The 27,638-nt window shown below is 47.2% G+C and overlaps 2 protein-coding genes across 5 annotated transcripts in view; one reads left to right on the top strand and one right to left on the bottom strand.

The window, feature by feature from the left end:
- The first annotated feature begins 2,027 nt into the window (after positions 1-2,027).
- Positions 2,028-6,778, top strand: STRIT1 (small transmembrane regulator of ion transport 1). Of its 3 annotated transcripts, XM_058844229.1 has the most exons (5): positions 2,028-2,070; positions 3,014-3,093; positions 4,986-5,094; positions 6,011-6,037; positions 6,668-6,778. In XM_058844229.1, the coding sequence occupies exons 2-3, from the start codon at positions 3,081-3,083 to the stop codon at positions 5,078-5,080; spliced, it is 108 nt and encodes a 35-aa protein (XP_058700212.1). In that variant the 5' UTR covers positions 2,028-2,070; positions 3,014-3,080; the 3' UTR covers positions 5,081-5,094; positions 6,011-6,037; positions 6,668-6,778. The 3 variants fall into 3 exon arrangements, with proteins under 3 accessions (XP_058700212.1, XP_058700213.1, XP_058700211.1); XM_058844230.1 differs by lacking the exon at positions 6,011-6,037 and having other exon boundaries at positions 4,986-5,121; positions 6,668-6,768; XM_058844228.1 differs by lacking the exon at positions 6,011-6,037 and having other exon boundaries at positions 4,986-5,117; positions 6,663-6,760.
- Positions 6,779-10,420: 3,642 nt separating this feature from the next.
- The window catches only part of MME (membrane metalloendopeptidase), a 33,499-nt gene continuing 16,281 nt past the window's right edge, over positions 10,421-27,638 (bottom strand). For both annotated transcript variants that reach the window (XM_058844019.1, XM_058844018.1), the window contains exons 11-23: positions 26,175-26,311; positions 25,976-26,069; positions 25,227-25,355; positions 24,496-24,594; positions 23,928-24,008; positions 22,142-22,245; positions 21,909-21,967; positions 18,374-18,493; positions 17,993-18,126; positions 16,980-17,045; positions 14,798-14,893; positions 14,321-14,397; positions 10,421-11,805 (exon numbers count right to left, since the gene is read on the bottom strand). In XM_058844019.1, the coding sequence (XP_058700002.1) occupies positions 11,706-11,805; positions 14,321-14,397; positions 14,798-14,893; positions 16,980-17,045; positions 17,993-18,126; positions 18,374-18,493; positions 21,909-21,967; positions 22,142-22,245; positions 23,928-24,008; positions 24,496-24,594; positions 25,227-25,355; positions 25,976-26,069; positions 26,175-26,311 (1,296 nt within the window). In that variant the 3' untranslated portion in view covers positions 10,421-11,705. The remainder of the gene's footprint in view (positions 11,806-14,320; positions 14,398-14,797; positions 14,894-16,979; positions 17,046-17,992; positions 18,127-18,373; positions 18,494-21,908; positions 21,968-22,141; positions 22,246-23,927; positions 24,009-24,495; positions 24,595-25,226; positions 25,356-25,975; positions 26,070-26,174; positions 26,312-27,638) is intronic.

A 27,638-nucleotide genomic window follows, 5' to 3' on the forward strand; every position in this document is an offset into this window, starting at 1 on the left:
CTGCTGCTGCTGAACGAGGTGCCAGGGAGATGGGGCCATGATGTGCCAGCTCCAGAGGAATCTGCCATCCCTCAGGTGCCAGGGAGATGGGACCATGATGTGCCAGCTCCAGGGGAATCTGCCATCCCTCAGGTGCCAGGGAGATGGGGCCATGCCCTGTGCCAGCCCCAGGGGAATCTGCCATCCCTCAGGTGCCAGGGAGATGGGACCATGATGTGCCAGCTCCAGGGGAATTTGCCATCCCTCAGGTGCCAGGGAGATGGGGCCATGCCCTGGGAGATGGGGTCATGTCCTGTGCCAGCCCCAGGGGAATTTGCCATCCCTCAGGTGCCAGGAGCTGGAGCTGCACAAGGGCAAAGCCCAGCTCGTTACCGTGGCTGTTCTGAGACACCCGTGGGACTGACCCAGGAGCGGCTCACGGAGATCTCAGCCCCGTGGTCTCTGAGAACAGATCTTTGCTGTTCCACAGCTGCAGCTGGGTTTTGCAGGTATCTCAGCATTTGGCTGAGTGATGCTTCTCTCTGCCAGCAGAAATGATGTGCAGACCCAGAGCCCTAGGAAGCAGCATGTGGAATTAATTATTTAGTAGCTTAATACATGGATTTTTTCAGGTCTTTGGTTGCACAGTTATCAAATAACTCAGCCTTTATTTTCATGATGTAAATGTGAGTAGAAGTAATGTCTAGCAATTTGTAAGGGAGCTTTCAAATGCTAAGATTGGTGTGACTAATAAAATGCATTTCATTAGACAAATTTTCCACACATAAACCTATTTTGTGAATGCAATAATCTGATATTCTCATATGTTAGTCTGCAGGTCACAAGAGAGTATGGGAAAATCATAAAATAATTCAAGGCATATAAACTTGGCTTTTGATTCGCTAGTAAATCAGGGTTCTTTCTTAAAGGAAAAAGGCCGATTGAAAGAAATGTGATTTTAAAATTAATACCAGTATCACAAAGCTATAAAGATTTTATTACTTGGAGCATTCCCTTTGTGAAGATGAGCTGGTCTGTCCTTGTAATCTCCTCTAAAGCAGTGTAGGCTGCAGTTATTTATAGGGATCATATAGAATTTGTAAAATGAAGCGTTTCTTTGGCAGCCTCCTGCATGTGGGTGCAGATTCCCAGAGGTTCCAAGTACAGTAACAAAGACAGAAATGTGACATTCCAGTATGTGATCTCTGGCTACTGATGCAGTGATGAAGATTGGGATGTGCTTTAAACATATTGGCTATTTTCACACTAAAAATGGCCCATTTGCTTTGCAAAGTGGGGGGAGGTCAGTGAGGTTCTGACTGTTCCTGCTCAAACACCAGGCACTAAAAGGATTTCTCCCCTTAAAAGCGCTTCTGTCACAGGAAGCCTTGCAGCCCTGCTGCCTTACCCTGTTCCTCCTCCTCATTTGGGCCCTAATTCCCTTAAAGCACTGTAGACATTTAAAACATTTGAAGTGATTCCCAGCTTTGAGCAGTTAATGGGAACAAAGACCCAAAGGTTGCCCTGAGACCAGTCTGTCTGAGCACCTCGGTGAGCTGGAGGCTGAAAAGGAATCTCATTTCTGAGCCCAACTGCCCATCCAAGTGTAACTCTGGAAATTGAGTATCTCAGTGTCCCAGCACAAACAGAGAGGGAAAAACATAAAACAAGATCACGTAATTGGGAACAGATAGAAATGAGGGAATTGTTGTTCTTGTGCATTGTCCTTCAGCAGAAAAGCAGTAGATTCATTTTGCCACAGACCATTCTGAGTATTTTCTTAAGCCTTCTGTGCTCTCCTTGTTTTTATATTTTGAAACTGTCCCTCTGCTTCTTCTTTTGGCTGTTGGACTGAGGTCTATTGTAGAATTGATGGCTGCAGTTCATTCCTCAGTTCCCAACAGAAGATGTGTTGTTTAAAATAATAATGTCTATATTGTTACTGTGTTCTTTGCTGCAGTTCCAGCTTTGATCTCCTTCAGGTGCAGGGCAGCACTCCCAGGGGAGCAGTTACCCAGAGTGGTGTGAGCAGCAGGGACTCGCTGCCCTCGCTTGTGGCAGCTCGGCCTGGAAGGATCCCAATCCCTCAAGGTCAGATGGTCTTGTCAGGAATATGTGATTCCTGCTGGAAATTATTTCCATGAGATCAGATGGATAGATATAATTAGCAGAACCAAACCAGATAGGATTCTTACAGGAGCAGCTGTGCAGCCAACAAAGTTATTGTATCAGAGATTTTTTTTTTCGATAAGTATTTTACACAGAGTCATATTTCTTTTCACAACAAATTGGATCTTATCCCAAAAGGATTTGCTTTATAGCAAAGCCAGACAAAGAAAGTAAAGCTCATGGTTTGTTCTCGTGTCTCAAAATGTTGTGATAGGCTGAACTGTGCATGGCATAATAAAGTGTTCCATAGCCCTGAGTTTTATTGTAAGATTGCTCCCATTCTGGAGAAGCAGTAATGAAATCCCCTTCCTGAGGGGATGCCTGGGGAGGCTGTTCCTCCCAGCTGTGGTGTGGGTGTGATGTTGGACACGTTCCTGCCCCCTGCAAGCAGCTCTTCCTTGGGACTGAACTTCTGCGAGTGGGGGAGCAGGTGATGCTTAGCAGAGAGCTGATAACTACAGGGATACCTGCACAGGAATCCTGAACAGGGCTGGCCTTCCCACAGGAGAGGGATGAGAGAAGAGTGGGGGGCTCAGAACACACTGATCCCTGTCACACTGGAAATACAGGGGGGTCATGAGTGTTATCTGCATTTACCGTGGGGGGTTTCATGGGTATAAAGAGACTTAAAGCAATTTCCACCCTTGTTTCCCTCCCTCTTCAATAAACTGACCCCTCCTTAGAGATTTCAGATGTTTCAGTGTTTCAGATTGCTCTGAAACAGAGCTGCAGTTGGAGGAACAGGCAGAGGTAACCTTGAACCCCTGAATTCCTGCCTTTTTAGACAATTGAATGCTTATAGCCAACCCCTGGCACCAGTGAGCCAGGCAGCTGCAGCACATTCCAAATATTGCTCTATTTAAAGCATCCCAGGGCTCTCAGAGCAACTGCAGAGGCAAACCTTAACCTGCCATTAAACTAGCAGAGGGGGAATGGCAGAACCAGGTAAGAGGAACAATTAAATGTGAATGTAATAATATACTGAAATTAATAGATCTGAGCAATGCAGTGTGAATATACTCAGCTACCTGTATTCTTGTCTGATACACTGTATATATTTTACTTTTCAGCAAGAAAGTGTAATCACTTTAAAAGCTAATTCTATTAACAGCTTGGGTTTCTCCTGTATTTTTGAATCCTACCCTTTTTTGTTTTCTTTATTTTTTGTAGTTGTCATTCCAAGTTAGCTGACACAATAGGACAGTGTGTAAAATGAGTTATGTTTGACAGCATTTTTGTTATACTGTGTGTAGCTGAACTCCAAGTGTAGTACCAAGTGAACACAGAATAATTTAGATTTTAACCCCACAAAGCTCAAGTGGCAGAGCAAAACGAAATTTTAATAATGACCTTTCCATTGTAAGTACACTTCACTCTTTCCAAGGAGAAAATGCAGTTTATAAAAATGCATTTTATATCTATTGTAAATTTTTATTCACTTAAATTTACAACTGTAGCTGTGGTGTGTGCTGTGTGCACAGTTACTCAGGTAACACTTCTAAAGGGAACTCTTTAATACATCTTCATAGCTACATTCAAAGTTTCTAAAGCCTTATCTCCTGGTTTTTAATGCACCACTGGTATCTAGGGAGGGTGAGTTTCTGCTAAGGCACACAAGGACACTGAACACTGTTTATCTGAGTTTTCACTGGACTGGTAGTCCCAGAAATTACCTTGGTACTGCTTTAACCTGGAGCTGCCATTAGAAAGGCCGGCAGTCAGCAGCTCCAGCAGAGCTGGGACAAACCCCTGTGTGCCCCCAGCAGGATCCAGCCCTGCCTTTGTGCCCCAGAGCAGTGGAACAGCTCAGGGACTGCCTGGCCTAAAGGACACCCAGCTTCAGGGCAGGATTTTTGTGCTGTGGGGTTGCTCATGTGTTTGATATTTTCATGGCAGACACACCGTGCAGTGTCATGGTGAGACAGCTTTGCTGTGCAGAGCTTTAGAAGAACAATGTGGCAATCCTTAAATTATTAAGCATCCCTCCGAGTCTGCCTACTTGATCTAAACTGTGCAAGGTGGTGTGAATAGTTTTACATAATTTATTAATCCCTTCAAAAACCTGTAATTCTGTTAACTGTGTAAAGAGGGGCTGTAAGGGGTTGTAATATATTGGTAATAACAGGATCTCGAAGGCTGTTACTCTGCTTTCTGGCAAGAGTGTGCTGTTTGCAGGAAACTGATAGAAGGGTCTTTAAAACTCTGATGTTTGTGGAGATGTATTGATGTATTGATATATTGATATATTGATGTATTGATAGGATCCCTGCTCCACAAAGAGCCTGGATCTGCCCTGGGCTCCCCTGAGCCTGCTGAGCAGCCTGAGCCGTGGCTCAGCCACCCTGGGACACCCCAGTGTGGCTCTGGTGCCACTCTGGAGCCAGCAGCTCCCTGTCCATGTCACTGACACAGCTTTCTGTGCCAGCCCAGGCCCCGCTGTCCCACCTGGGACACCCCGGTGTGGCTCTGGTGCCATTCTGGAGCCAGCAGCTCCCTGTCCATGTCACTGACACAGCTTTCTGTGCCAGCCCAGGCCCCACTGTCCCACCTAGGACACCCTGGTGTGGCTCTGGTGCCACTCTGGAGCCAGCAGCTCCCTGTCCATGTCACTGACACAGCTTTCTGTGCCAGCCCAGGCCCCGCTGTCCCACCTGGGACACCCCGGTGTGGCTCTGGTGCCATTCTGGAGCCAGCAGCTCCCTGTCCATGTCACTGACACAGCTTTCTGTGCCAGCCCAGGCCCCGCTGCCCCGCCTGGGACACCCTGGTGTGGCTCTGGTGCCACTCTGGAGCCAGCAGCTCCCTGTCCATGTCACTGACACAGCTTTCTGTGCCAGCCCAGGCCCCGCTGCCCCGCCTGCTCGTCCCGGTGCTGCTGGCGCTCGGCTGGGTCGTGGGCTGTGCCCTCATGGTCTACATTGTCTTCTCCTGAGGCACGAAGGGATGGCAGTGTCACCCACAGCCCTGGGGTAAGTGACGGCAGTGTCACCCCCTGTCCTGGGGTAAGTGACAGCAGTGTCACCCACAGCCCTGGGGTAAGTGACAGCAGTGTCACCCACTGTCCTGGGGTAAGTGACAGCAGTGTCACCCACTGCCCTGGGGTAAGTGAAGGCAGTGTCACCCACAGCCCTGGGGTAAGTGACAGCAGTGTCACCCACAGCCCTGCAGTGACAGCAGTGTCACCCACAGCCCTGGGGTAAGTGATGGCAGTGTCACCCACAGCCCTGGGGTAAGTGACAGCAGTGTCACCCACAGCCCTGGGGTAAGTGACAGCAGTGTCACCCACTGTCCTGGGGTAAGTGAAGGCAGTGTCACCCACTGTCCTGGGGTAAGTGACGGCAGTGTCACCCACTGTCCTGGGGTAAGTGACGGCAGTGTCACCCACAGCCCTGGGGTAAGTGACGGCAGTGTCACCCACTGTCCTGGGGTAAGTGACAGCAGTGTCACCCACTGTCCTGGGGTAAGTGATGGCAGTGTCACCCACTGTCCTGGGGTAAGTGATGGCAGTGTCACCCACTGTCCTGGGGTAAGTGACAGCAGTGTCACCCACAGCCCTGGGGTAAGTGATAGCAGTGTCACCCACTGTCCTGGGGTAAGTGACAGCAGTGTCACCCACTGTCCTGGGGTAAGTGATGGCAGTGTCACCCACAGCCCTGGGGTAAGTGACAGCAGTGTCACCCACAGCCCTGCAGTGACAGCAGTGTCACCCACTGTCCTGGGGTAAGTGATGGCAGTGTCACCCACAGCCCTGGGGTAAGTGACGGCAGTGTCACCCACTGTCCTGGGGTAAGTGACAGCAGTGTCACCCACTGTCCTGGGGTAAGTGACAGCAGTGTCACCCACTGTCCTGGGGTAAGTGAAGGCAGTGTCACCCACTGTCCTGGGGTAAGTGAAGGCAGTGTCACCCACAGCCCTGGGGTAAGTGACAGCAGTGTCACCCACTGTCCTGGGGTAAGTGATGGCAGTGTCACCCACAGCCCTGGGGTAAGTGACAGCAGTGTCACCCACTGTCCTGGGGTAAGTGACGGCAGTGTCACCCACAGCCCTGGGGTAAGTGACGGCAGTGTCACCCACAGCCCTGCAGTGACAGCAGTGTCACCCACAGCCCTGGGGTAAGTGACAGCAGTGTCACCCACTGTCCTGGGGTAAGTGACGGCAGTGTCACCCACTGTCCTGGGGTAAGTGACAGCAGTGTCACCCACTGTCCTGGGGTAAGTGATGGCAGTGTCACCCACTGTCCTGGGGTAAGTGACAGCAGTGTCACCCACTGTCCTGGGGTAAGTGACAGCAGTGTCACCCACAGCCCTGGGGTAAGTGACGGCAGTGTCACCCACAGCCCTGCAGTGACAGCAGTGTCACCCACAGCCCTGCGGTGATGGTGTCACCCACAGCACCCTGCAGTGACAGCAGTGTCACCCACAGCACCCTGCAGAGGTGGCAGTGTCACACACCAGCCCCCCCCTGCCCTACTTGGCACTGCCACCCTTTTAAATGGATTTTTCTGTGTCTTACAGGTCAGAAGAACCTACAGTGATGTTGAGGAGAAGAACACGGAAATTCAGTTTACATTTCTCATGAAAATAATACATATAAAATGAGTTAATTTTAATATCAACAATGTAAATGTCGTGCACACTTTTTATCCTTTGGGAGGACTCACCAAACCAATTTCCCTGTTCTCAGATTATTTGCAATTGAGGGAGTGATTTTGGATTCCTGTGGTAGGTCAGACACCTGCCTGCTTGCTGAACAGCAAACTTTTAAAATAGCTACTACCAGCTAAGGAACTTCAAGCTTGCTAGAAACAGGCAAGGGTTAATTTCTCATAGGGTCTGGCAAATATTTTTAGCCTTATTATGGGGAAAATCTCCTGGAGTCTATTGTTATGAAACAGAAACTTTGTATGTCCTTCAAAAAGAAAACCTCAGGATAATTCAGAGCTGGGAGGGTTGTACAGCTGAATGTGTCTGGATCTCAGACTCACCAGGGGCCCTCAGTGTCTTCTACTGGGGGGTTTGCCTTCTTAATTATAATTGGAGACAATTATATCCCCCCACTCAATAATAAGCCATGTGAATTTTCAGTGACTTTGCCATTTAAATCACAGCTGAACATCAGATCACTGCATTTTCACTGACAGCTTTGGGCTTTTGAGCGTGAAGATTTTTCTACTGCAGAACTGCATTTCTGAGAAGATGAAGTCATTAATAATGCAATCCCCAGTTAAAGCAGAGAATTGATTGTGAGAGGCATGACTGGAAGATCCCAGCAAGATGTAAGTTTAAGGGAATGTGAAAAAATTCTTAATGACCTTGATGGGGTTAAATAGAGAATGAAACTATTTTTTTGATTCCTGCTCACACAATTGGTATCATTTTGAGAACGTGAGGAAGGCACATCAGTCAGACATTCCATCTCCATCTGTGGGCACTGTCTGTTGAGCTTTAGGAATGGAAACACAAATAGATGTGACCATAGTGCAGCCATGGCCATTCCTGGGCATTCCAGCAGTCAGCAGGAGCACTGAAGTGTGACATTCCGTTTGGGAATTGTCTTAACCCCGGGTTTCTTCACCTGTGAATGAACTCAGGGCACAGGGGGGATCCAGTCTCATCAGATGTCCTGAAACAGAGGGGTTAAACCCTGGGGATTCCCGATTTCTGCGTGGCTGCTGTGTCCTGTGAGCACCTGAGCAGCACCTCAGGGAGTCCCTGCAGTGGGAACATCTCCCTCCCTCCCTGCCAGGGGCTGGCTGTGCCCAGAGCCCACCCTGAGCACACACCTCAGGGTCTCACCTTCAATTCCTCACTGAGCCCACCCAGACCGATCCAGCTGTGACTCCACAGTGACCACGGCTGTGTTTTTACAACTCACTTCATTTACCAGGCACAGAGGGAAATGGTTCTGAAAGGTCCCACTGGCCCAAACAGCTCTTTGGGTGTCTCACAACGCTGGAAATCAAATGTTTCCAATTAAAATGTTAGAGATAAAATGTAAACACTACAATCTGGTTTAGCTTTACCTGATTTTTGAGATCTGATTTGGCAGAGCAAACCAAAATAACTTTCTAGGCTGGCGTCAATATTGTCGAGCTGACTTGCTGTATACAAAGCAGAAGTTTCTGCCAGTTTTATGGGGTAATAAAGAGAGGATTATTCCAAGAAAATATGCATCCCCCACGCTGCTGGAAGATCGCTGAGCACTGCAGAGTGACCTTTTGTAACCACCTTCAGACAACCCACTTGGGTGTCTGCTCGTGGTGCAGCATGAAGCTCTCCTTACGTGTGGGGGTGAAAGGTTTGGGATTTTTCATTCCTGAAAAATAAAACGAGTGTTTGAGAGACAGGTTCTTTTCTCTCAGAGAGATGCTGGTGATTGAGGGGGAAAAAACCATGTACATTCAGATTTCTTGCAAAATGCTGGTGCTGCACTATTAAAGCCAGGTGATAACTTCAGTGTCAGGCCACTACAATATTGTTACAGTGTGATGCCAGGCTTGCCCCTCGGCCTCTGCCTGGATTTCCCCATTTCCCCTGAACAGCTCTTGGAGTAAATCGAGCAGAGAGTCCCCCTGTCCTGGGATGCAGCATGTGGCATCCTGGAAACTTCCAGGCTCATGTTTATATTCTTTCAATGCTTGTAATCCCATTTAAGGATGTTGGTGTACACAGAGCATGACTGGTGCAGAGCATGTCCGTGGTGCAGAGCAGAGCTGTGGGGATAACTCCTGTATGGGAGTCAGAGTTTGGGTGGGACAGGGATAACACCTGTATGGGAGTCAGTTTGGGTGGGACAGGGATAACTCCTGTATGGGAACCCCAGAGTTTGGGTGGGACAGGGATAACTCCTGTATGGGAACCCCAGAGTTTGGGTGGACAGGGATAACTCCTGTATGGGAACCCCAGAGTTTGGGTGGACAGGGATAACTCCTGTATGGGAACCCCAGAGTTTGGGTGGACAGGGATAACTCCTGTATGGGAACCCCAGAGTTTGGGTGGACAGGGATAACTCCTGTATGGGAACCCCAGAGTTTGGGTGGACAGGGATAACACCTGTATGGGAACCCCAGAGTTTGGGTGGGACAGGGATAACACCTGTATGGGACTCAGAGTTTGGGTGGACAGGGATAACTCCTGTCCGGGAGTCAGAGTTTGGGTGGGACAGGGATAACTCCTGTCCGGGAGTCAGAGTTTGGGTGGACAGGGGTAACACCTGTCCGGGAGTCACTCTGGCTGGGACAGGGATAACTCCTGTATGGGAACCCCAGAGTTTGGCTGGGACAGGGTTTGGGGTGACACCTGCCAGGTGCGCTCCGCAGGGGGGCGCTGTTCACCCGCCCCCGCCCTCAGGAGCCCCGGGGCCCTCGGAGCGACCCCGAACCGGAGCCGGGGGTCTCGGTGTGACCCTGAACCGGAGCCGGGGGTCTCGGTGTGACCCCGAACCGGAGCCGGGGGGTCCCAGAGCGCCCGGTGTGACCCCAAACCGGATCCGGGGGTGCCGGAGCGCCCGGTGTGACCCCAAACCGGATCCGGGGGTCCCGGAGCCCCCGGTGTAAGCCCGAACCGCCAGCGAACCCGGATCAGGAGGGACGCGGAGCCCAGCAGCGCCCGGCACGCCTCAGGTAGGAGCCCCGGGCGGGTCCGTGGTGGGCGGGCCGGGCCCTCAGAGGTGTCCGGGTCATCAGAACCATCCGGGCCGGACCCTCAGAGCTGTCCGGGCCCCAGAACCGTCCGGGCCCTCAGAGCCATCCGGGCCGGGCCCTCAGAGCCGTCTGGGCCATCAGAGCTGTCCGGGCCGGGCCCTCAGAGCTGTCCGGGCCATCAGAACCATCCTGGCCGGACCCTCAGAGCTGTCCGGGCCCCAGAACCGTCCGGGCCCTCAGAGCCATCCGGGCCGCGGGGCCCGGCTCAGGTGAGGCGCTCCCTCGCCTGTGGAGGGCCCGTTTGTTCCCCTCAGTCTCCAGCCCCGTTCCAGCTCCCTCCGAGCGCTGGGGGCTTTTTGTTTGTCCTTGTTCTGGGCAAAGCTGTTCGGAATGTGGGTTCCTGTGTGAAATGTTGGTTTCCGTGTGAAAATCGAGGAGCTCTGGCTTCCCCGTCTCCGTGAGAGGCTCGCTCCTGTGCAGAGCCGATCCTGGGAGGTGCAGAGGGATTTGTTGGTTGTGCTCTGTGTTTTCTGAGCTGTGGGGCTCAGGGGCAAGCACAGGTATTTATTTGCAGAGAATTTTTGTTTTGTATTTTTGTAATTCCTATGAAGAACACGCACTGCATTTGGCTCATAATTTCAGTTTATTATCAAAATGTTTTGATCAGATGACAAACCCAGAAAGCTAAAAGGAAATAGGTTTTTAAATAGACCTATTGTAGCAGTCATCTGAGGTATCTGGTACTTGGTTTGGAAATGTCTTTGCTTTGATAAACAAAGCAGTAAGTTCCTTTGCAATCTGCATGAGGATGTTTAATACATATCATTGCAGATTTAAAGCCTTTTACCCTCTTACTTAAAGCTCCTTCAGACTCTTGTAATCAGCTGTGCAGCTTTCCTGACGTGAGGACTGACATTGATCAGAACACGTACAAGTAATGTGCAGGATCAGAGCCTAAGCACTGACAGAGTCAGCCTGAAAACTCCAATGTTTGTGCCCTCCATTGGAGAACTCAGTTTTGTAGGCTTTATCTTATTGCCCAATACCATGCTTTAGTCCCATTTCCCAGTTCTATGCAGCCACTGATAAAATATGTTACAATACTTCAAGTCAAAAGTGTAGCTCAAGATTTAAATATAAAAACTATGATTTATACATTACTAGAAACTTTAAAAAAGAGCAACTTTAGAGAAGGCAAGAAAAAGCTTAGAAAATGGTGAAAGGGTCTTTGATCACAATCTTACAGATTATTGGTACAGAAATTAATAAATTACCTACGATTTCAGTTGGGCTGGAAAGCTGTAAATTAACTGTTGTAAATAGGGGCTTCAGGTAATACACGCTGAAGTAATTAGTGAGAAGTTACTTAAGTACAGCAGGTCTTTGGACTCCTCTTGTGTAAATGGTTTCAAGTAAAACTGAAAACATTTGGTAGAACAGATTTCCTATAACAGCAGAGGGTACAAAGTCTGACAGTGGGATAGAAACTGTCATCTCTCTGTCGTGTTGTGATGGCTAAAATGTGTGTTACTGAGTACTTCCCTCCTCCCCCGATCAGAAATCTGCATTCACCGGCCGGGGGGAGATCATGTGTTATACTTTGCCATTTTAAAATGAATCCAAAAAGCCACTGGCTGTGGGGGCAGGGTTAAAACTACAGGTGAGGTGTGGCTGTGCATGGCCAGGTGAGTTAGGTCCTGTGGGGCTCTGGGGGGAGAAGCAGCCAGGCAGGCAGCGCTGCCTTAGTCCTTCGGTGCTGTGCTGGGTGGTGACTCGGGGTTTGCATGTTTACCAAGGATTACAGACATGTCTCTAGCATATTCCCCTCAGCTTTCGTCCCTCCTCCCCTTCTCAAAATCAACGGGAAAGGTCTCTTTTCCTGGAAAGCTCCTTGAGATGTGAGGTTTGCAGTCCGTCACCAAACGCGGCACTTCTTGGCAGGATCCATGTTGTCTCTTGTGGTGCATGAAAAGGCTTCTGAAAACTCTGGGGAGTTCTGCAGTGATCCCAGGACCCTTTAAAACAAAGCAACACGCTGTCATTGCTGCTCGCCTTGGTTTGAAACAAACAACACGACCCATATTTTGTAACTTGTTTTGTTGTGTCACCTCACTCTAATGTGGGGAACGCCCTGTTGCCGAGCTCTGGCTGTTGCTTCATTTCACCTCAAGGGCTGGCTGCGTTTTCTTCTTCAGCTCATCTTGCCCCTAGTGCAACCCCAAAAATACAGGACCTGTCCCTTCCTCATGGCTGGCTCTCACAAGCCAGTTCTTTCACCTAGAACAGATTTCTTGCTTGTCAATATTTTTCACTGAGGATTTTTTCAGCTATGTTTTGCTGACAAGTTTCTTGGTGAAGGGAAAACAAGACCCTGAGGTCAAGGGCTGTGGTGGTAACTCGTCAGTGAATGTTCATTTACATTTTTACACCAACCAAGGTTTAACTGAGATCATGCTGCTCCTCTGGGCGTTCTGCACAGATTTTCCAGTGAATGAGTTTCCTGGCAAAAAGACTCATACAAACAATGGCTTTCAACTCAACATGGAAAGTAAGTATGAGGCCATTCCAGCTCAGGCTGATTTTATACGTGTGATTGTGAACATGTGTGAATAGATCTGCTAAGAGGGATTCTGGATTGGGAGTACAGCAGCACACACCTGTGCAGGGAAGCAGGTCAAATACAGATACTGATGGACAGTGGTCATGGCCCAGAAGTTCTTTAAAGAACTCTTTCTTTGAGTAATTCATGATTATTCTGAGAATTATGTTCATCATTAGAACCAGGGTGCGCCCACAGAAGCTGAGGTGAAGTTCAGCAGTGACACCTGCAGCACCTCAACTGTTCTACAAGACCAAAAGTGACTCCCTGGTGTTGGAAGCCAGCAGTGGAACAGGAGATGGCACAGAAAAAGGGTTATCAAAAAAATCATGCATTTTGGTGACCTAGCTGTGCTTCACTGCTCCAATAAATTAGAACAGCTAAAATGGATGCTCTGCAATTAACAATTTTTATGAGGAGCTGCCTGTCCTACTTGAAAGGAGAAACAGCCCACAGTTAGTGTAGCAAATGTTGAAAAGGCTCATCACGCTCCCCAAATAATAATCAAAAAAGGCACATTGGGAGCCTTTGTGACTCTCCTGTAGTATGTTATTAGGTGTTAATTTTGTGGGTATGTCTCATGGAATGTTTTCTATTTTAGAGCTCTTAGGGGCCTCATCCTAAAAATGCCCGCCCATTCTAAAAATGTTGTCTGGTTTCTCATGAACACTTGTATCATTGCATGTAAAGTTTATAGCCTGTCCTACCGAGGTACAGACAGCACAGAATGATGTAATGTATCCAGGGTACACACAAACACAGCTTGTTACACTGAGATGCCGAACTAGTCAACTTCAAAGGCCTTGTGCCTCATCCAAATCAGATGTGCTGAGGTTCTGAACAGCCTCTGGAGCCTCATTAGCACTGAGACCAGACAGGAATGACTGCAGGAGCTGGTGCACAAACTGCCTGTGGGAGAGATCCCAGATAGCACAACCCACCCGCAATGAGGGCAGTGAGGGAACAGTCGCCGCTTTCACTAAATGTTTGAGTGTGGGATAAACAAGATTTGGCCGTTGAAAGAAAGATACTGGAATTAATGTAGTGGATTGTATCAGCAGAGAGCCTGGCTATTGTGGACATGGAGCCTGGAGATGACTCAGCCTTCCAGAGCAGATGCTGTGATGGCTGCACTACCACTGATATGGTGGCATTGGACCAAACAGGTTTATTAGAGCACGTTCTTACGCTGCTGATGAATAGGCTGCTCTTGACTTCAGATAAAAAGAAAAGATCCTAGTCTAGCTCAAAGGCTTGTACCAGGAGCAGCCACGTTTCCTGCATGGCTCTGCTGAATGGAGCCCAGCTGATCTGGAGAAGGCTGGCTGAGCACACCAGACACAAAATGCACATCTGCTGTTGTACCACAGCACATGGGTTTGTTAGGAGTGAGGGGCAGTGATCTCCCACTGGTTCTGCCTGTGACTTCAGTGGAGGACAGAAGTTCATCCGTGCTGTTGGTGTATAAGAACCCTGTCAGGAGCTGTTACAGGAGCCAGGGACTTGTGGATGAGCCCTGGATTTCAGACACAGCCACTGGGGCTCTGCAGTGACACAGTGACAGCCAGGTGATGGGGTGTGTGTCCTGTGGTGGAGACTGCCAAAGCTGCTCCATAGTGTGGACAGAATTAAGTTGGATCTTCTCAAGGATGAGACAATGATCCCACATCTTTCCTCTGCCTGTGGAGCTGCCTGGGAGGGGCTTTGCCTGTTTGGGCAGTGCTGGGCTGGAAGGGACAGGGACAGCCCAGCTCGTGTCGCCTCCTAAGCAGCCCCAGCATGCTCTGCCTGTGGATGTGTGTGTGTTAAAGCTCCCCTGGGAAGGCAGCCCAGCCTTGGGCAGGGTCACTGCAGCTCCCCCACAAACAGCCCTGTGTGTTGCAGGGGTGTTACACCTCGGGATTGCACTGGGAGTTGTTGGCTCTGCTGACCTGAATTTGCCTGGGCTGTGCACGTCTGTCTTGATGGAGTTCACTGCATATTCTGGTCTGTACGTTCCACACCACACCTGCACAGGTAACAAAGAAAAGCATCATTAGCCTAAGATTTTGCAGGAGACCTGCTGTCATTTAACTATGAAATATCTAATGTTTGTGAGAATAAATTTCACATTAGAACACAGAGAAAAAAGAATGTATTTTGTTAAAAAAGTACATCATTGTCCTCAGACAAAGGCACTTGGGCACAAGGTACTTCAAACCAGGCTTATGAGTAGCTGAATTAATTTCTTTAGGGAAGATAAAAATCACCTAACAAGACTTTATTTTCACTGCTTTGCAGTGAACACTGCTCAGCTCTGCAGCTCTGCCAGCTCTTAGCTAGCCCACGGGACTCAGCCTGTTGTGACTTGCCATTAAACTGTAATGTCAAGTGGTTTTCAAAGCCCTCAGGCAAGAAGTAAAGGATACCTGTGCGAAGTTCAGAAAAAACAGCTGTTTGTGGTTCATGTCGAGACCAGGAAGAAGCTTTTCTTTTCCGTGTTTTCTCACAAAGTTTTCGTAAGCCTGCAGAATGAAGTGAGTAGAAATGTTACCACTTCCAGCAATTTTCCAGTCAAAATGAAAAGATGATGAGGAACATGGATTCTTTGACATAATTAATCATTGCCTCCCTTGGCCATCCATCCCACATGAGCCACTTTGAAGCAGAAGACAACAGGGTCATTTCTTAGTACTGTGCTATCAATTATCTAACGCTGCATTATGAAAAAGAGATTTTTTTCCACTGTGGGTTTTCTGGGATTTGGTTTTTTTAAAGTGAATTGCAGAAGACTTTAAAACCTCGCCATAGTAAGAACAGCTGCTTTCATGTTTCTTATGGAGACATGTGTCAAATGATGTGTTGTTAGTGTATCATCCCTAACGAAAGATGCTGCAGAAATGTTCTGCCTGAAGTCAGTGCCAAGGCACCGCAGGAGTAAAGTCAATCAGCTGCCCCAGTGCAAGTGAGGAATGAGCAGATAGCAGGTCCATGGAAAAGGCTCTGGAAGTTTCCATGGATAGCAGCTGAACGAGAGCCAACAGTGCCACTGCACTTCAAAAAAGGCGAGTGTCATATTGGGATGTGTAAACAGGAGTGGCTTATATGAAATACATGAAGTAATCCTTCTACTCCACTTGGCGCTGGCCAGGGCTCAGCTGGAGCACTCTGTCCACTTTTGGGCACTGCCCTTCAAGAAAGATGTGGACCAACTGGAGAGAGTCCAGAAGAAAGCAGCAAGAATGAGCAGAGGTCTAGCAAACATGACCTATGAGGAAAGATCGAAAGAATTGGGTTTGTTTAGTCTAAAGGAGAGAAGTCTGGGCCTTGAAGCATGTAAGTCTTCAAATATGTGAAAGGTCACAGGAGAGAAAGGAGCAGATTGTTGTGTTTGCGCTGTTGGAGGCAGAGGCACGGCACTGGGAGTGCCACGAGGAGCCAGCGGGAATGCTCCTGTGGGAGCTTGGAAGGATGCAGAAGGGGTTGATTCTACCTGCATGGAGAGGGTGGAATATTGACCTCTCAAGATTCCTTTTGGACCTTTCTTATTGTTTATATGATGTCATAATAATTTTTAATACTTCTGACCTAATTTTTCTGGCTACTCCCATTCCTTTCAGAAAGCGTATCCCCTTTCATGGCTTTGTACTTCGCACAAATATTCCAGTAACTGAAGATCAGACTAATCTAATAAGCCTTATGCCTCTTTTAGGCTTCCAAATCATTCCTTAAACTCTCATTAATAATTGTGTTTGCCCTCAAACTTGTCCATTTCCAGTGAGAACTTGGAGGAGCGTGAGTTGGCCTATGCATCCCAGAGGCTCTTTTGTTGAGCAGTGACAGCACTCAGTTGTCAAGTGTTGAGTATTTTGCCACAGAGGAAGGTTTTCGGGGAAGGAGAAGGAGGATCACGTTGTTGAGGCTTGCAGCCATCGGATTTGTGAGTAACAAGAAAAGCTGATAGAGAAGCTGACTCTCTACTCTCTTCCAGACCATGCTCACAAAAGGAACCTTTGTCTCTCTGGCTGTCAGTCTCAAAGGTGGCCAATCTAGGGAGTCCAGCAGCTGTTTGAGGAAGAGAAGGAAAGCAAAGCCAAAAAGCATCCAGCTCCCTTGGAAGGCTTAGTGCAGGGAGTCCAGTGTCTCTGACATCTTGGGATACCAGTACAGAGGGCCCAAGTCACCTGTACAAGATGAAAAGCAAAGTGTTTTTGTTCATGGGTCAGAAGAAAGTCATTCTGCCCCGCCTTTCTGGCATGAAAAAGCTGGTGAAAAAACCAGCCAGAGGCAGACAGCTGCTGCTATCAGCACTTTCTTTAGGTCATGGTCCAAGTGTGAGCCAGTGAATGTTTCCATTCCACACATTCCTTATGCACAAAGGAAAAAAAAAATGGAAAAGAGTTCCCTAGGAACAGGTAATCTGTAGCCTGACATGATTAACAGGATGAGATAAATACCACAGCTGGCCAGTAGCTTTAATCCAGGCCTTGATGGCAGTCAGTCTGCTCCTGTCTCTAACACAGAAATTGTGTTTCTTCTTCCAAGGCTTGGCAACTGATTTTCTTAATCTCTGACAGTTTCAACTAAAACAGAAAAATGGACACTTCTTACCTTGTATGCTTGTCTCACACCCCCATTATCAGCAATGTTTTCTCCTAGTGTGTTGATTCCACTCAGCTGTAGAATAGAAAGAAAAAGTATTGGTTTCTGAAAAGAAAAGCTCATCCAGGACCTGAAACACCAAACTTTGTGCATTTTCCAGTTTCTAAAGGCAGGAATTACTGTAAACTGTAATCTGAAGTTTTAGCAGAATATTATGTCAAAATATCTGAAACGTCTTTATGTTCCTTGTCTCAAAATCCATGTTTTGAGATACTTTTGTTTTTCTGATCCTCTTCCTCCCCCTCCAGGCAATTTTCTGGGTTCTGTATCTCTTACCCAGTTCTGCTACTTAGTCATTGCTCATTTATTCTTCCTCTTTTCTAATTGTCTTTAGTCCTCAGTTTCTTACCACGGTTCCAGTTAGAGGAAGTGGACGGAATCTGCAGTCGGTAGAACAAGATAAAATTCAAACTCCAAATTGCTGAAATTGTCTGTTAACAGACATCAGCAAATCTGCCAGAAAATATTATTCTGTATAGTAGGCAAGTTCAATAGCTTCTTGTTAGCCAGATACACAGAAGATCACTATTTTGCAGGTATTCCTAAATCAGTCAAATATCACCAGAAATTATGAAGCTTTGATAACGGGAAATCTCTAATTTTATTTTTTAAAAAACGTATTTTAACCTTTAGTCCAACATACTGATTTATGATAGTCAAAGCTGCAAAATCTAGAATCAGCCTTTGATTGAATTTAATGTGTGAATAAAAAGGCAGAAAAATATGTTGAAATTTTCTTCTCTATTGTCACTGGCCTCTCTCTAAGTTCCCACACTTCAACACATGTTTTGGGAAAGCCTCAGGGCTGGCAGTTTTATCTTTTCCCTGTCCTGTGTGTTGGAATATATTGTCAGGCTGTAAAAAGCCAGCCAGAGGAACTGAGAGAAATAACTTCTTGTGCTTTCTGTGTAGCACTGCAAGCAGTGCTGTGTCATGGAACCAGCTCCACAAACAGGACCTACGTTCTGTCCACCTGCCAGGTCCCACGAGAAGTTCCCATACTGGTACACCATGCACTGGGACAGCTCCTTGAAATTCTGTGCTGATTCTTCAGTCCACCAGTCCACAAGGTCTCCGTTCTCATTAAAATTCCTGCCTGTAACAGTACGTTAAACAGAATTATTTACGCAAGAAAAGAGGGTTTGGTGCAGTGAGGAGGGGAGCAAGTAAGACTTTGGATTGTGCTTCTGGAAGAGCAATACTGTAATGCCTCAGAAAGCCAGACTTGATCTTACAAATGGAAATTGATCTCCCTCTGACGTGTCCCCAGAAGGATTAAGCACTAAAGCATGTAAGACACGCTGTGCACTGAGTGTTTGGTCAGCAGCAGCTCGGTGCCTCACCGTTGTCGTCAAAGCCGTGCGTGATCTCGTGCCCGATGACCATTCCAATGCCACCGTAATTCAGGGATTTGGGCTGGGAGGCACTGAAGAAAGGGGGCTGCAAAATGCCCGCAGGGAAGACTGAAAAAAAAAGCCACAGCACAGTTAAGATCCTGCCTCCTTATCCTGCAGGTAGTGAGGCCAGACCACTTTTATGGGCTTCAACCAAAACCACCCTGTTCCCTTGGATCTACCAGCAGCAACAAGTGATTGACACATGGGAATGCTGTAGGACAGGGGGAACACAGCAGCAGGACCACTCCCCTCTTCAGACACTTCCAAAATCATGACCAGCTTTTGCTTTGTTACTATTCTGCTCTGCAGAAAAAGCAGTTTGTTCCAATTTACATCACTTAGCATTCACAGACTTCTGTCTCATCGTTAAACAAACCTCACAACATTGTGAGAAGTGGGAGGGTGTCCCCTAAGAAGAATAAATTACTTGATCATTCCATCACAAATCAATCTCAGAGACAGGAATTTATTCTTCCCTTGAAAATACAAGTAACTCCCACTAGAATCAATAAAAATAGGCCAAGCTGTCAATAAAAGAACTGGAACAAAGCAGTTCCTTTTACCCACTTCTCTGCTCATTTTTCTAGGTTTCTACAAAACAATTAATTTAAAAATAAACCGTATTGCAATTCTGATCTTTTTATAAATTAAGTGTAATAAAATACTATAAAATATTCAGTTCCACTTGGTATCTCGTGAAGGCCTTTTCCTGTCTCCCTGCTGCCGCCACCATATAAAGAATTAATTCTCCCTGGGAAGGAGGTGGATTTAACTCTACACAACTTAAACAGACAGAAGGAATTGGGTGACAGTTCTCACACAGCAAAAGAAAGAAGATTGATACTTCTTGCATTTCAATATAAATCCAGTTCAGTTCTAGGGCTTTCTTTCAGGACGAGAAAGAACCATGGCAAAAACAGCAATAATGAACAGGTTAGGAAGCAGTCAGTCGTGCTGTCTGTGCATGCTGCTGTCCCAGCAAGCCCAGTGCGGTGCTTGTTTGCTGTGGAATGAAATATCCCAGCGTTTGGCCCCGGTGCCAGGAAGCAGGGATGTCACAGCAGTGTGAGTGCCACAGGCTGTGCAGGGCCGGCAGAGGAGCGACCTCGGGAGCTGCTGCCTGTGGATGATCTGTCCCCAGCACGGGACTCGGGGCTGGGCAGGGGGATGGGTGGGTGGGGGATGGATGGATGAGGGATGGATGATGGATGGATGGATGAGGGATGGATCCATGGATGGATGATTGATGGATGATGGATGATGGATGGATGGATGGATGGATGATGGATGGATGGATGATGGATGGATGGATGGATGGATGAGGGATGGATGATGGATGGATGATGGATGATGGATGGATGATGGATGATGGATGGATGGATGATGGATGGATGGATGATGGATGGATGGATGGATGATGGATGGATGATGGATGGATGGATGGATGATGGATGATGGATGGATGGATGGTGGATGGATGGATGGATGATGGATGGATGGATGATGGATGGATGGATGGATGGATGATGGATGATGGATGGATGATGGATGGATGGATGGATGGATGGATGATGGATGATGGATGGATGATGGATGGATGGATGATGGATGGATGATGGATGATGGATGGATGGATGATGGATGGATGGATGGATGGATGGATGGATGGATGGATGGATGATGGATGATGGATGATGGATGATGGATGGATGGATGGATGATGGATGATGGATGGATGGATGGATGGATGATGGATGATGGATGGATGATGGATGGATGATGGATGGATGATGGATGGATGATGGATGGATGCATGGATGACAGATGGATGGATGGATGATGGATCATGGATGGATGGATGGATGATGGATGGATGGATGGATGGGTGGGTGGATGGATGATGGATGGATGATGGATGGATAGATGGATGGATAGATGGATGGATGGATGGATGGATGGATGGATGGATGATGGATGGATGGATGGATGATGGATGGATGGATGGATGGATGATGGATGATGGATGATGGATGGATGATGGATGATGGATGGATGGATGGATGATGGATGGATGGATGGATGATGGATCATGGATGGATGATGGATGATGGATGGATGGATGGATGATGGATGGATGGATGGATGGTGGATGGATGGATGATGGATGGATGGATGATGGATGGATGGATGGATGGATGGATGATGGATGGATGGATGGATGACGGATGGATGATGGATGGATGGATGGATGGATGGATGGATGGATGGATGGATGGATGGATGATGGATGATGGATGGATGGATGGATGACGGATGGATGATGGATGGATGGATGGATGGATGGATGGATGATGGATGATGGATGGATGGATGGATGATGGATGATGGATGATGGATGGATGGATGATGGATGATGGATGGATGGATGGATGGATGGATGGATGGATGGATGGATGGATGGATGATGGATGGATGGATGATGGATGGATGATGGATGGATGATGGATGGATGGATGGATGGATGGATGGATGATGGATGATGGATGGATGATGGATGGATGGATGGATGGATGGATGGATGGATGGATGATGGATGGATGGATGCCTGGCCAGCAGCAGCTCAGCTGCCCTGTGGAAGCGGAGTGGCTTCCTCATGTCTGAAGTGCTGATGGAGCAGTGCAGCTCACACCATACCCACATGGAGCAACAGAGCTCAAGGGCATCCTGCACACAACTGCTCTTTAGAGGGTTTCTTTAAAGTCTGGCTCTAAGCTAATTCAGACATCACTCTAAAGATCAGACGGCTTTAATTATCCTGTGCATGCCATAGTTAACGGATGAGGTAAGAATTTATGACTCACATTAACTGCCAGTCACCAGTTTCAGTCTTCCACATCATGATTCCTTTCCTACAAATTACTGAACAAAGCTATTTCAAACAAAGCCTTCTGGAAGTTTTTGTGTTAACTGTTCAGGAAAGAGCTAAATGCTCACATCAAGAAATAATCTTGCTTCATTTCTGTGCAGAGCCTTGCAGGACAAGTTTTTTTTCATTTTTTAGACTTGTTTTCAGGAGTTGGTGGATCACAGTGCCTCACTTATGGTCTAGAAAGGACACTGCAGTCTGACATTTGGATGACTAAAATTTAAACACTGTTTGCAGAATGTACGTGACAGAAATATGGAGAAGTATAATTAATGTTGTGAAATGTTTTGTGACTCTTGTGAGCCTTGCAACACTGTGAAGGGAGCTGGGATGGTTCACAAGATGAGAAACCTTGGGGCCTCCATGTGGTTCTAATCTTTAGCCAGAATGGACGGGGTTTTTTATTTCCATTGTTGGTTTTGGGTAGGCTGACATTAGGAATCTTTACACTCAAATTTGTAATATCAAGATAATTTCATTTCCTGATTTTAAAAGTACATACTTACATATATAAAAAATAGATAATTTGGGCATCAACAAATTGGTAAACCTTACCTATCTGATTCCTACTTGCTGAGTAAAAAGCATTGACAACAGCAGCTCCGCTTATCCACCTGGTAACACCAGAAGAATAAACATTAGTATTTCAATTGTTAATGGCAAAGTTAATGATTGCTAGAATAAGCCTAGAAACCGTGTAACAGAATCACAGCATATTTGAAGTTGGAAGGTACCTTCTCCCATGCAAACTGGATAAAAGACTAGACATAGTAATATTAAATACTTACTCCTCTTTGTCCACCTTTTCTCGAAGCTTTTTCAACCTTTTCTTCTGGGTAAATACTAAATTTTGAATAATGTTTTCAAAGTATTCTTCTTCTTTGTAGTTCAACTAAAAAGAAAAGGGGGAAGAGGAGTTAGTGGTGGTGTTACTGATATGGGATAAGACACATGGATCAGGAAGATCTAGTCTTAAGCATGATGAGCTAAGCAACACATTTCTAAGAATATTTTTTGATCTACAGTTAGACCTTGGTTTGCAGAGCTCTGCTACATCACAGAGTTGATATTGTAGCTGGATCTATGTTAGCAGCTGGGTATTTTTTCCAGAGCTCTTCATTCTCTCTTTCTATACATATTTTGATTGGGATTCAGCAATTGTTGGCCCAACCTCTGGAGCTTCCTGCTGCAAGCCAGTGGCTGCCAGTTTGCTGAGGAGCAGTTCCAGCTCAGACAAACACCCCAGTCAGTTCTGTGCCTGTGCATGCACTGCCCAGAGCTGGGCCAGTCTGTGCCAGGTGGAACACTGCACTGAGCACCATGGCTCTGTGCTTGTCCTCACGTAATCCCTCCAGAATGTGGACATGTCCATCAGAGCCTGTCACACCTGTGTGCCACATCCTGTGCTGGGTCAGCCTGTCACACCTGTGTGCCATGTCCTGTGCTGGGTCAGCCTGTCACACCCGTGTGCCACATCCCATCCTGGGTCAGCCTGTCACACCTGTGTGCCACATCCCATCCTGGGTCAGCCTGTCACACCTGTGTGCCACATCCCATCCTGGGTCAGCCTGTCACACCTGTGTGCCACGTCCTGTGCTGGGTCAGCCTGTCACATCTGTGTGCCATGTCCTGTGCTGGGTCAGCCTGTCACACCTGTGTGCCACATCCCATCCTGGGTCAGCCTGTCACACCTGTGTGCCACATCCCATCCTGGGTCAGCCTGTCACACCTGTGTGCCACATCCTGTGCTGGGTCAGCCTGTCACACCTGTGTGCCACATCCTGTGCTGGGTCAGCCTGTCATACCTGTGTGCCATGTCCTGTGCTGGGTCAGCCTGTCACACCTGTGTGCCACATCCTGTGCTGGGTCAGCCTGTCACACCTGTGTGCCACATCCCATCCTGGGTCAGCCTGTCACACCTGTGTGCCACATCCCATCCTGGGTCAGCCTGTCACACCTGTGTGCCACATCCCATCCTGGGTCAGCCTGTCACACCTGTGTGCCACATCCTGTGCTGGGTCAGCCTGTCACACCTGTGTGCCACATCCCGTGCTGGGTCAGCCTGTCACACCTGTGTGCCATGTCCTGTGCTGGGTCAGCCTGTCACACCTGTGTGCCACATCCCGTCCTGGGTCAGCCTGTCACACCTGTGTGCCATGTCCTGTGCTGGGTCAGCCTGTCACACCTGTGTGCCACATCCTGTGCTGGGTCAGCCTGTCACATCTGTGTGCCACATCCCATCCTGGGTCAGCCTGTCACACCTGTGTGCCACATCCTGTGCTGGGTCAGCCTGTCACACCTGTGTGCCACATCCCGTCCTGGGTCAGCCTGTCACATCTGTGTGCCATGTCCTGTGCTGGGTCAGCCTGTCACACCTGTGTGCCATGTCCTGTGCTGGGTCAGATGTGCCACATCCCGTGCTGGGTCAGCCCTGCCGGGCTGGCTGCTCACACCTCCTCCCTTCCCCTGCAGCTGGGCACACCTGGGGCTGTTCTGGGCACATGGGGCAAGGAAAGTAAATGCACATTTTCTTCTCTGAATTCTCTAATTCTCCTGCCTCTTGTGCAAACTTACCTCCTGGTACTCGCTGTTGAGCTTGTTGTCATCTGTCACAATCTCATCGGGATAACCAATCCTCTCTCTAATTGCTGTTGCCTAGGGACAAGGGAATTTGATATCCATAGCAAATCCAGCCATGTATTTAAATAATAAGTTATATAAGAAAGGCAATATGGAAGCCACTGCAGAAACCACAGGATGTTAATTATATATAGGTTTTGTTCACATTTTTTATTCATTGAAAGCACAAGTTTATGGGTTTTATCCCATTCCTCCTAATAGCCAGAAATAATTTTCATTTTCAGTATTGTTTTCCTGTAGATATTAATTATCTAGCTCCTTAATCACTTATTTGCCTTAAAAGTCTTAATCTTGTATACAGATTCTACCCATTTTGTGTGCCTATCTCTGGAGGCCCCTTCCCATGGAATCCTAAGCTGCTGTGCCTGTATAAGCACAGCTATAAATGTGTTTGTATTATAATATAATGATAGAAACTACTGCTTATTTTTTGTCAGGATAAACAATTGAAATACCAATTCATATTGAACTACACATTACCAATATTTCAGACAAAACTTACTTTTTGTTCTGCTCTCTTTTTGGTCTCTGCATCCATCCAGGGAAGTTCATCTAAGGTTTTTATAAAAACGTCACGTATATCTGCAATCATTTCTTCAACCTGGAAAAAGCATCAGAATGTTACAAACCCACAGAGTAAGATGGTGGGCAATGCAGTTCAGTCATTCAGGTTACCAAACCCTGATAGACATTGCCCTGCTGGATGTTGTGCATCTGATGGAATTGTTGTGTTTGTTCCAGCCCCAAAAGTGGCTCGTTTCACTCCAGTGGTGATCACTGGAAGGCTTCGTTCGCTTCAGGTCCATTTTCAGGAACTTTCTGTGTGGCTGAAGGCAAACAGAAACAGCCACTTGCCCCTGTTCCCAGTGGTGGCAGGATGTGAATTAGTCTCAAAGCACAGCAGTGGCTGCAGGTGCCAGCGAGTGCTGCTCCTGGGGTGTGAGGATTGGCTCGTGCACAGCCTGCCCATGCACCTGGCTCAGAGAGCAGGCAGGAGCCTCTCTCCCTCAGCTGTGCACCTGCAATCCCCACATTTCACACTGTACTCTAATAAAAACTTGCATTTTTAAACCTTTGCAATAACCGTTATTAACACTTTAATACAAACTTAAAAATCAAACCCACTTTGATTACACTACAATAAAAGGTGCAGTGACAGCTGTGTCAGGAAGAGCATGGTGGTGACAAAGTGCCACTTTGGTGGCACTTGGGCTGAGGGGCTGAGGGCTTTACCACGTGTTTGCTGTCCCCAGCAAAGGCCTCCTCCACGTAGAGCCGGCCCACGGCGCTCTCCATGTTGGCGTTGACGTAGTTGGCACAGCGGCGCCACGCAGCGCTCTCGGAGCTGGTGCCATAAAGGGCCTGGGGGACACAAGAGCAGGGCAAACGGAGCTGGCAGGGCAGCCTCTGAAACCCCAGCACACCCAGCTCACACTCCTGGCTGGGGCACTGAGCTGCACTCGCTCTGGAAGGGCAGCATCTTTACAAAAATTCTTACAGAGGGAGAAGTTCTGCTGTGGAAACACTAAAAACTTCCATGTCCAGTTGCTGAAATTGCTCAGCATTTCCTTAAAAGCACTAAGCTATCATCAGTCTCAAATGACTGAAAACCAAGATTGAGGCCATAATGTTTGCCTTGGAATATATTCCTTTGGATGATGAAGAGTTTCTAACAAGTCAGTCAGAACTGTAATCCCTTGCAAATTAATTGGACTGTTCTGATACCAAAATGGGGATTAATTTAGATTTGGAAAAACAAGAGACCAAGTACCAGAGCAGTGCTTTCAAATCCACCCAGTTATCTGGCATAAATCCCATAAATTATAGATACACTCCAGCAGAGGCTCAGCAAACGCGTCTGGCTTTTGTGTGCAAAATCCAAAATCCATTAAATATTTATATACTACACCTCCATAGAAAAGCTGTCTTTTGTGGCTCACAAAAGCCATCATTAAGACTTGGGGAGAGATGAATTTCTGCACCTTACGGAAAGCATTCCTCGTGTCCTTGTAGTCCCGGCTGAGGCTGTTGACAAGATCCATCACGAATCGCCAGGTCATGTAATTCTGAAGGTCTCTGTTCAACAAAACAACAATAATAAGCTGCTGATGTTTTGAGGCATTTTAAGTGCTCTGGAAAGAAAAATGCAAATACCAAATAGCAAATGCTTATCACACCTACCTGGAAGAGTATTTTTCAAGAATAGACCCGAGCTTGAGAAGGTAGTCAGGGTCATAAACAATGACATGTTCCGTGTTGTCAACATTGATTTGGACAGTTGACATGATAGCATTTATGAATTCTGACCAGTTGAACACCTGGAAAGTCAACATGCATTATGATATGGTTCAATCACAAACAGTTTAAATATGTTTGCATGACACAAATTCTCTGCCTTTGGTTTCCCTAATATTTGCACTACTTAGAAATGGGATCATTGTAATAAGAACTGGCCTGAGATCATTTATAGCTCTAAAAATGTTGTTAACACAGGGGGTATTTGGCAGAAAGGGTAGAGAAATTGCTTTGATTTCAAACTAACACCATTTTTTGTTAATTTTTAGTTTCTGTTCTGCCTATTACTTTAAAAAGTGTTGGTGACTTTTTCCTGCCTGTACCTTTGGAAAGGTTTGTTGGAAGAGGTAATGTCTTCCATCAGACAAATGGAAGTAGCTGAGGAGAGCAGATGAGCTTTCAGGAGCAGTCACTGCAGGTCTGAGAGAGAAGCAGCAAACTTCAGGCTAATCTTGGGAATAATTGCTGTTCTATCCTTAGACATTACAACGCTACCAACTCCCATCAAGTGTCTTTTGAGCATTTTGGAATAAATTTAAATTAGTGCTGATCTGCAGCACCCCTCAGGAACTAATAATAACCAGGGCAATGCCATTCTATGACAGGAGTTGTTGTTTTCTGACAGGATGACTGTAATGGTAACCAACTACACCTGTGGGAGACAGTGAGTTATGAAACCAATTAAACCAGGCAGGAGGGAACTGTCAGAGAATTAAAGTCAATAAAATTGCAGTGAATATGAAAAAGTGCCAGGAATAACAGTGTTTCATTGCACCTTACTGGCCTCAGAAACCTCAATAAAAGTCATGAGAATAAAAACTACCCATGTTCAGTACAGCATTGTGTTCCTGAGGAGACAGTGCTGTGTTAGCAAAGCTTGGGCTGGATTTCAGCTGCACTCTGGTGCCATGAGTCAAAGGCTGCCCTGCACAAACAGCACATGGCTCAGGGTGAGAGCAGAGCTGACACATCCCGGGGGAGCTGCAGTGGGAGGGATGTGGAGAATTGTCCTATTTCATGGGCCTGGCAGCCTGGGCTCCTTTCTGCTTGCCTTGGGAGCAGTATTTACAGAGGCAATGTTGGACAAACTGGATTTTTATTCTGAGTCTGCAGCCCTGGATAAACAGAGTGGAGCTGAGTAGTCCACTAAACCCTGAAGCAGCTGGTGGCTGCAGGCTGGACTTTTGTTCCTGAACCCATGAGGATAAGGAACAGGATCACAAAATCACAGAATGGCTTGGGTTGGAAGGGATCTTAAAGATCAACTATTTCCAACCCCCTGCCATGGGCAGAAACACATTCCACTGGATATTTTTTTTTCCTTTGTGCTTTTCCATCTCTTTATGTTGA

Source organism: Poecile atricapillus, chromosome 8, assembly GCF_030490865.1.
Source record: "Poecile atricapillus isolate bPoeAtr1 chromosome 8, bPoeAtr1.hap1, whole genome shotgun sequence".
NCBI lineage: Eukaryota > Metazoa > Chordata > Aves > Passeriformes > Paridae > Poecile > Poecile atricapillus.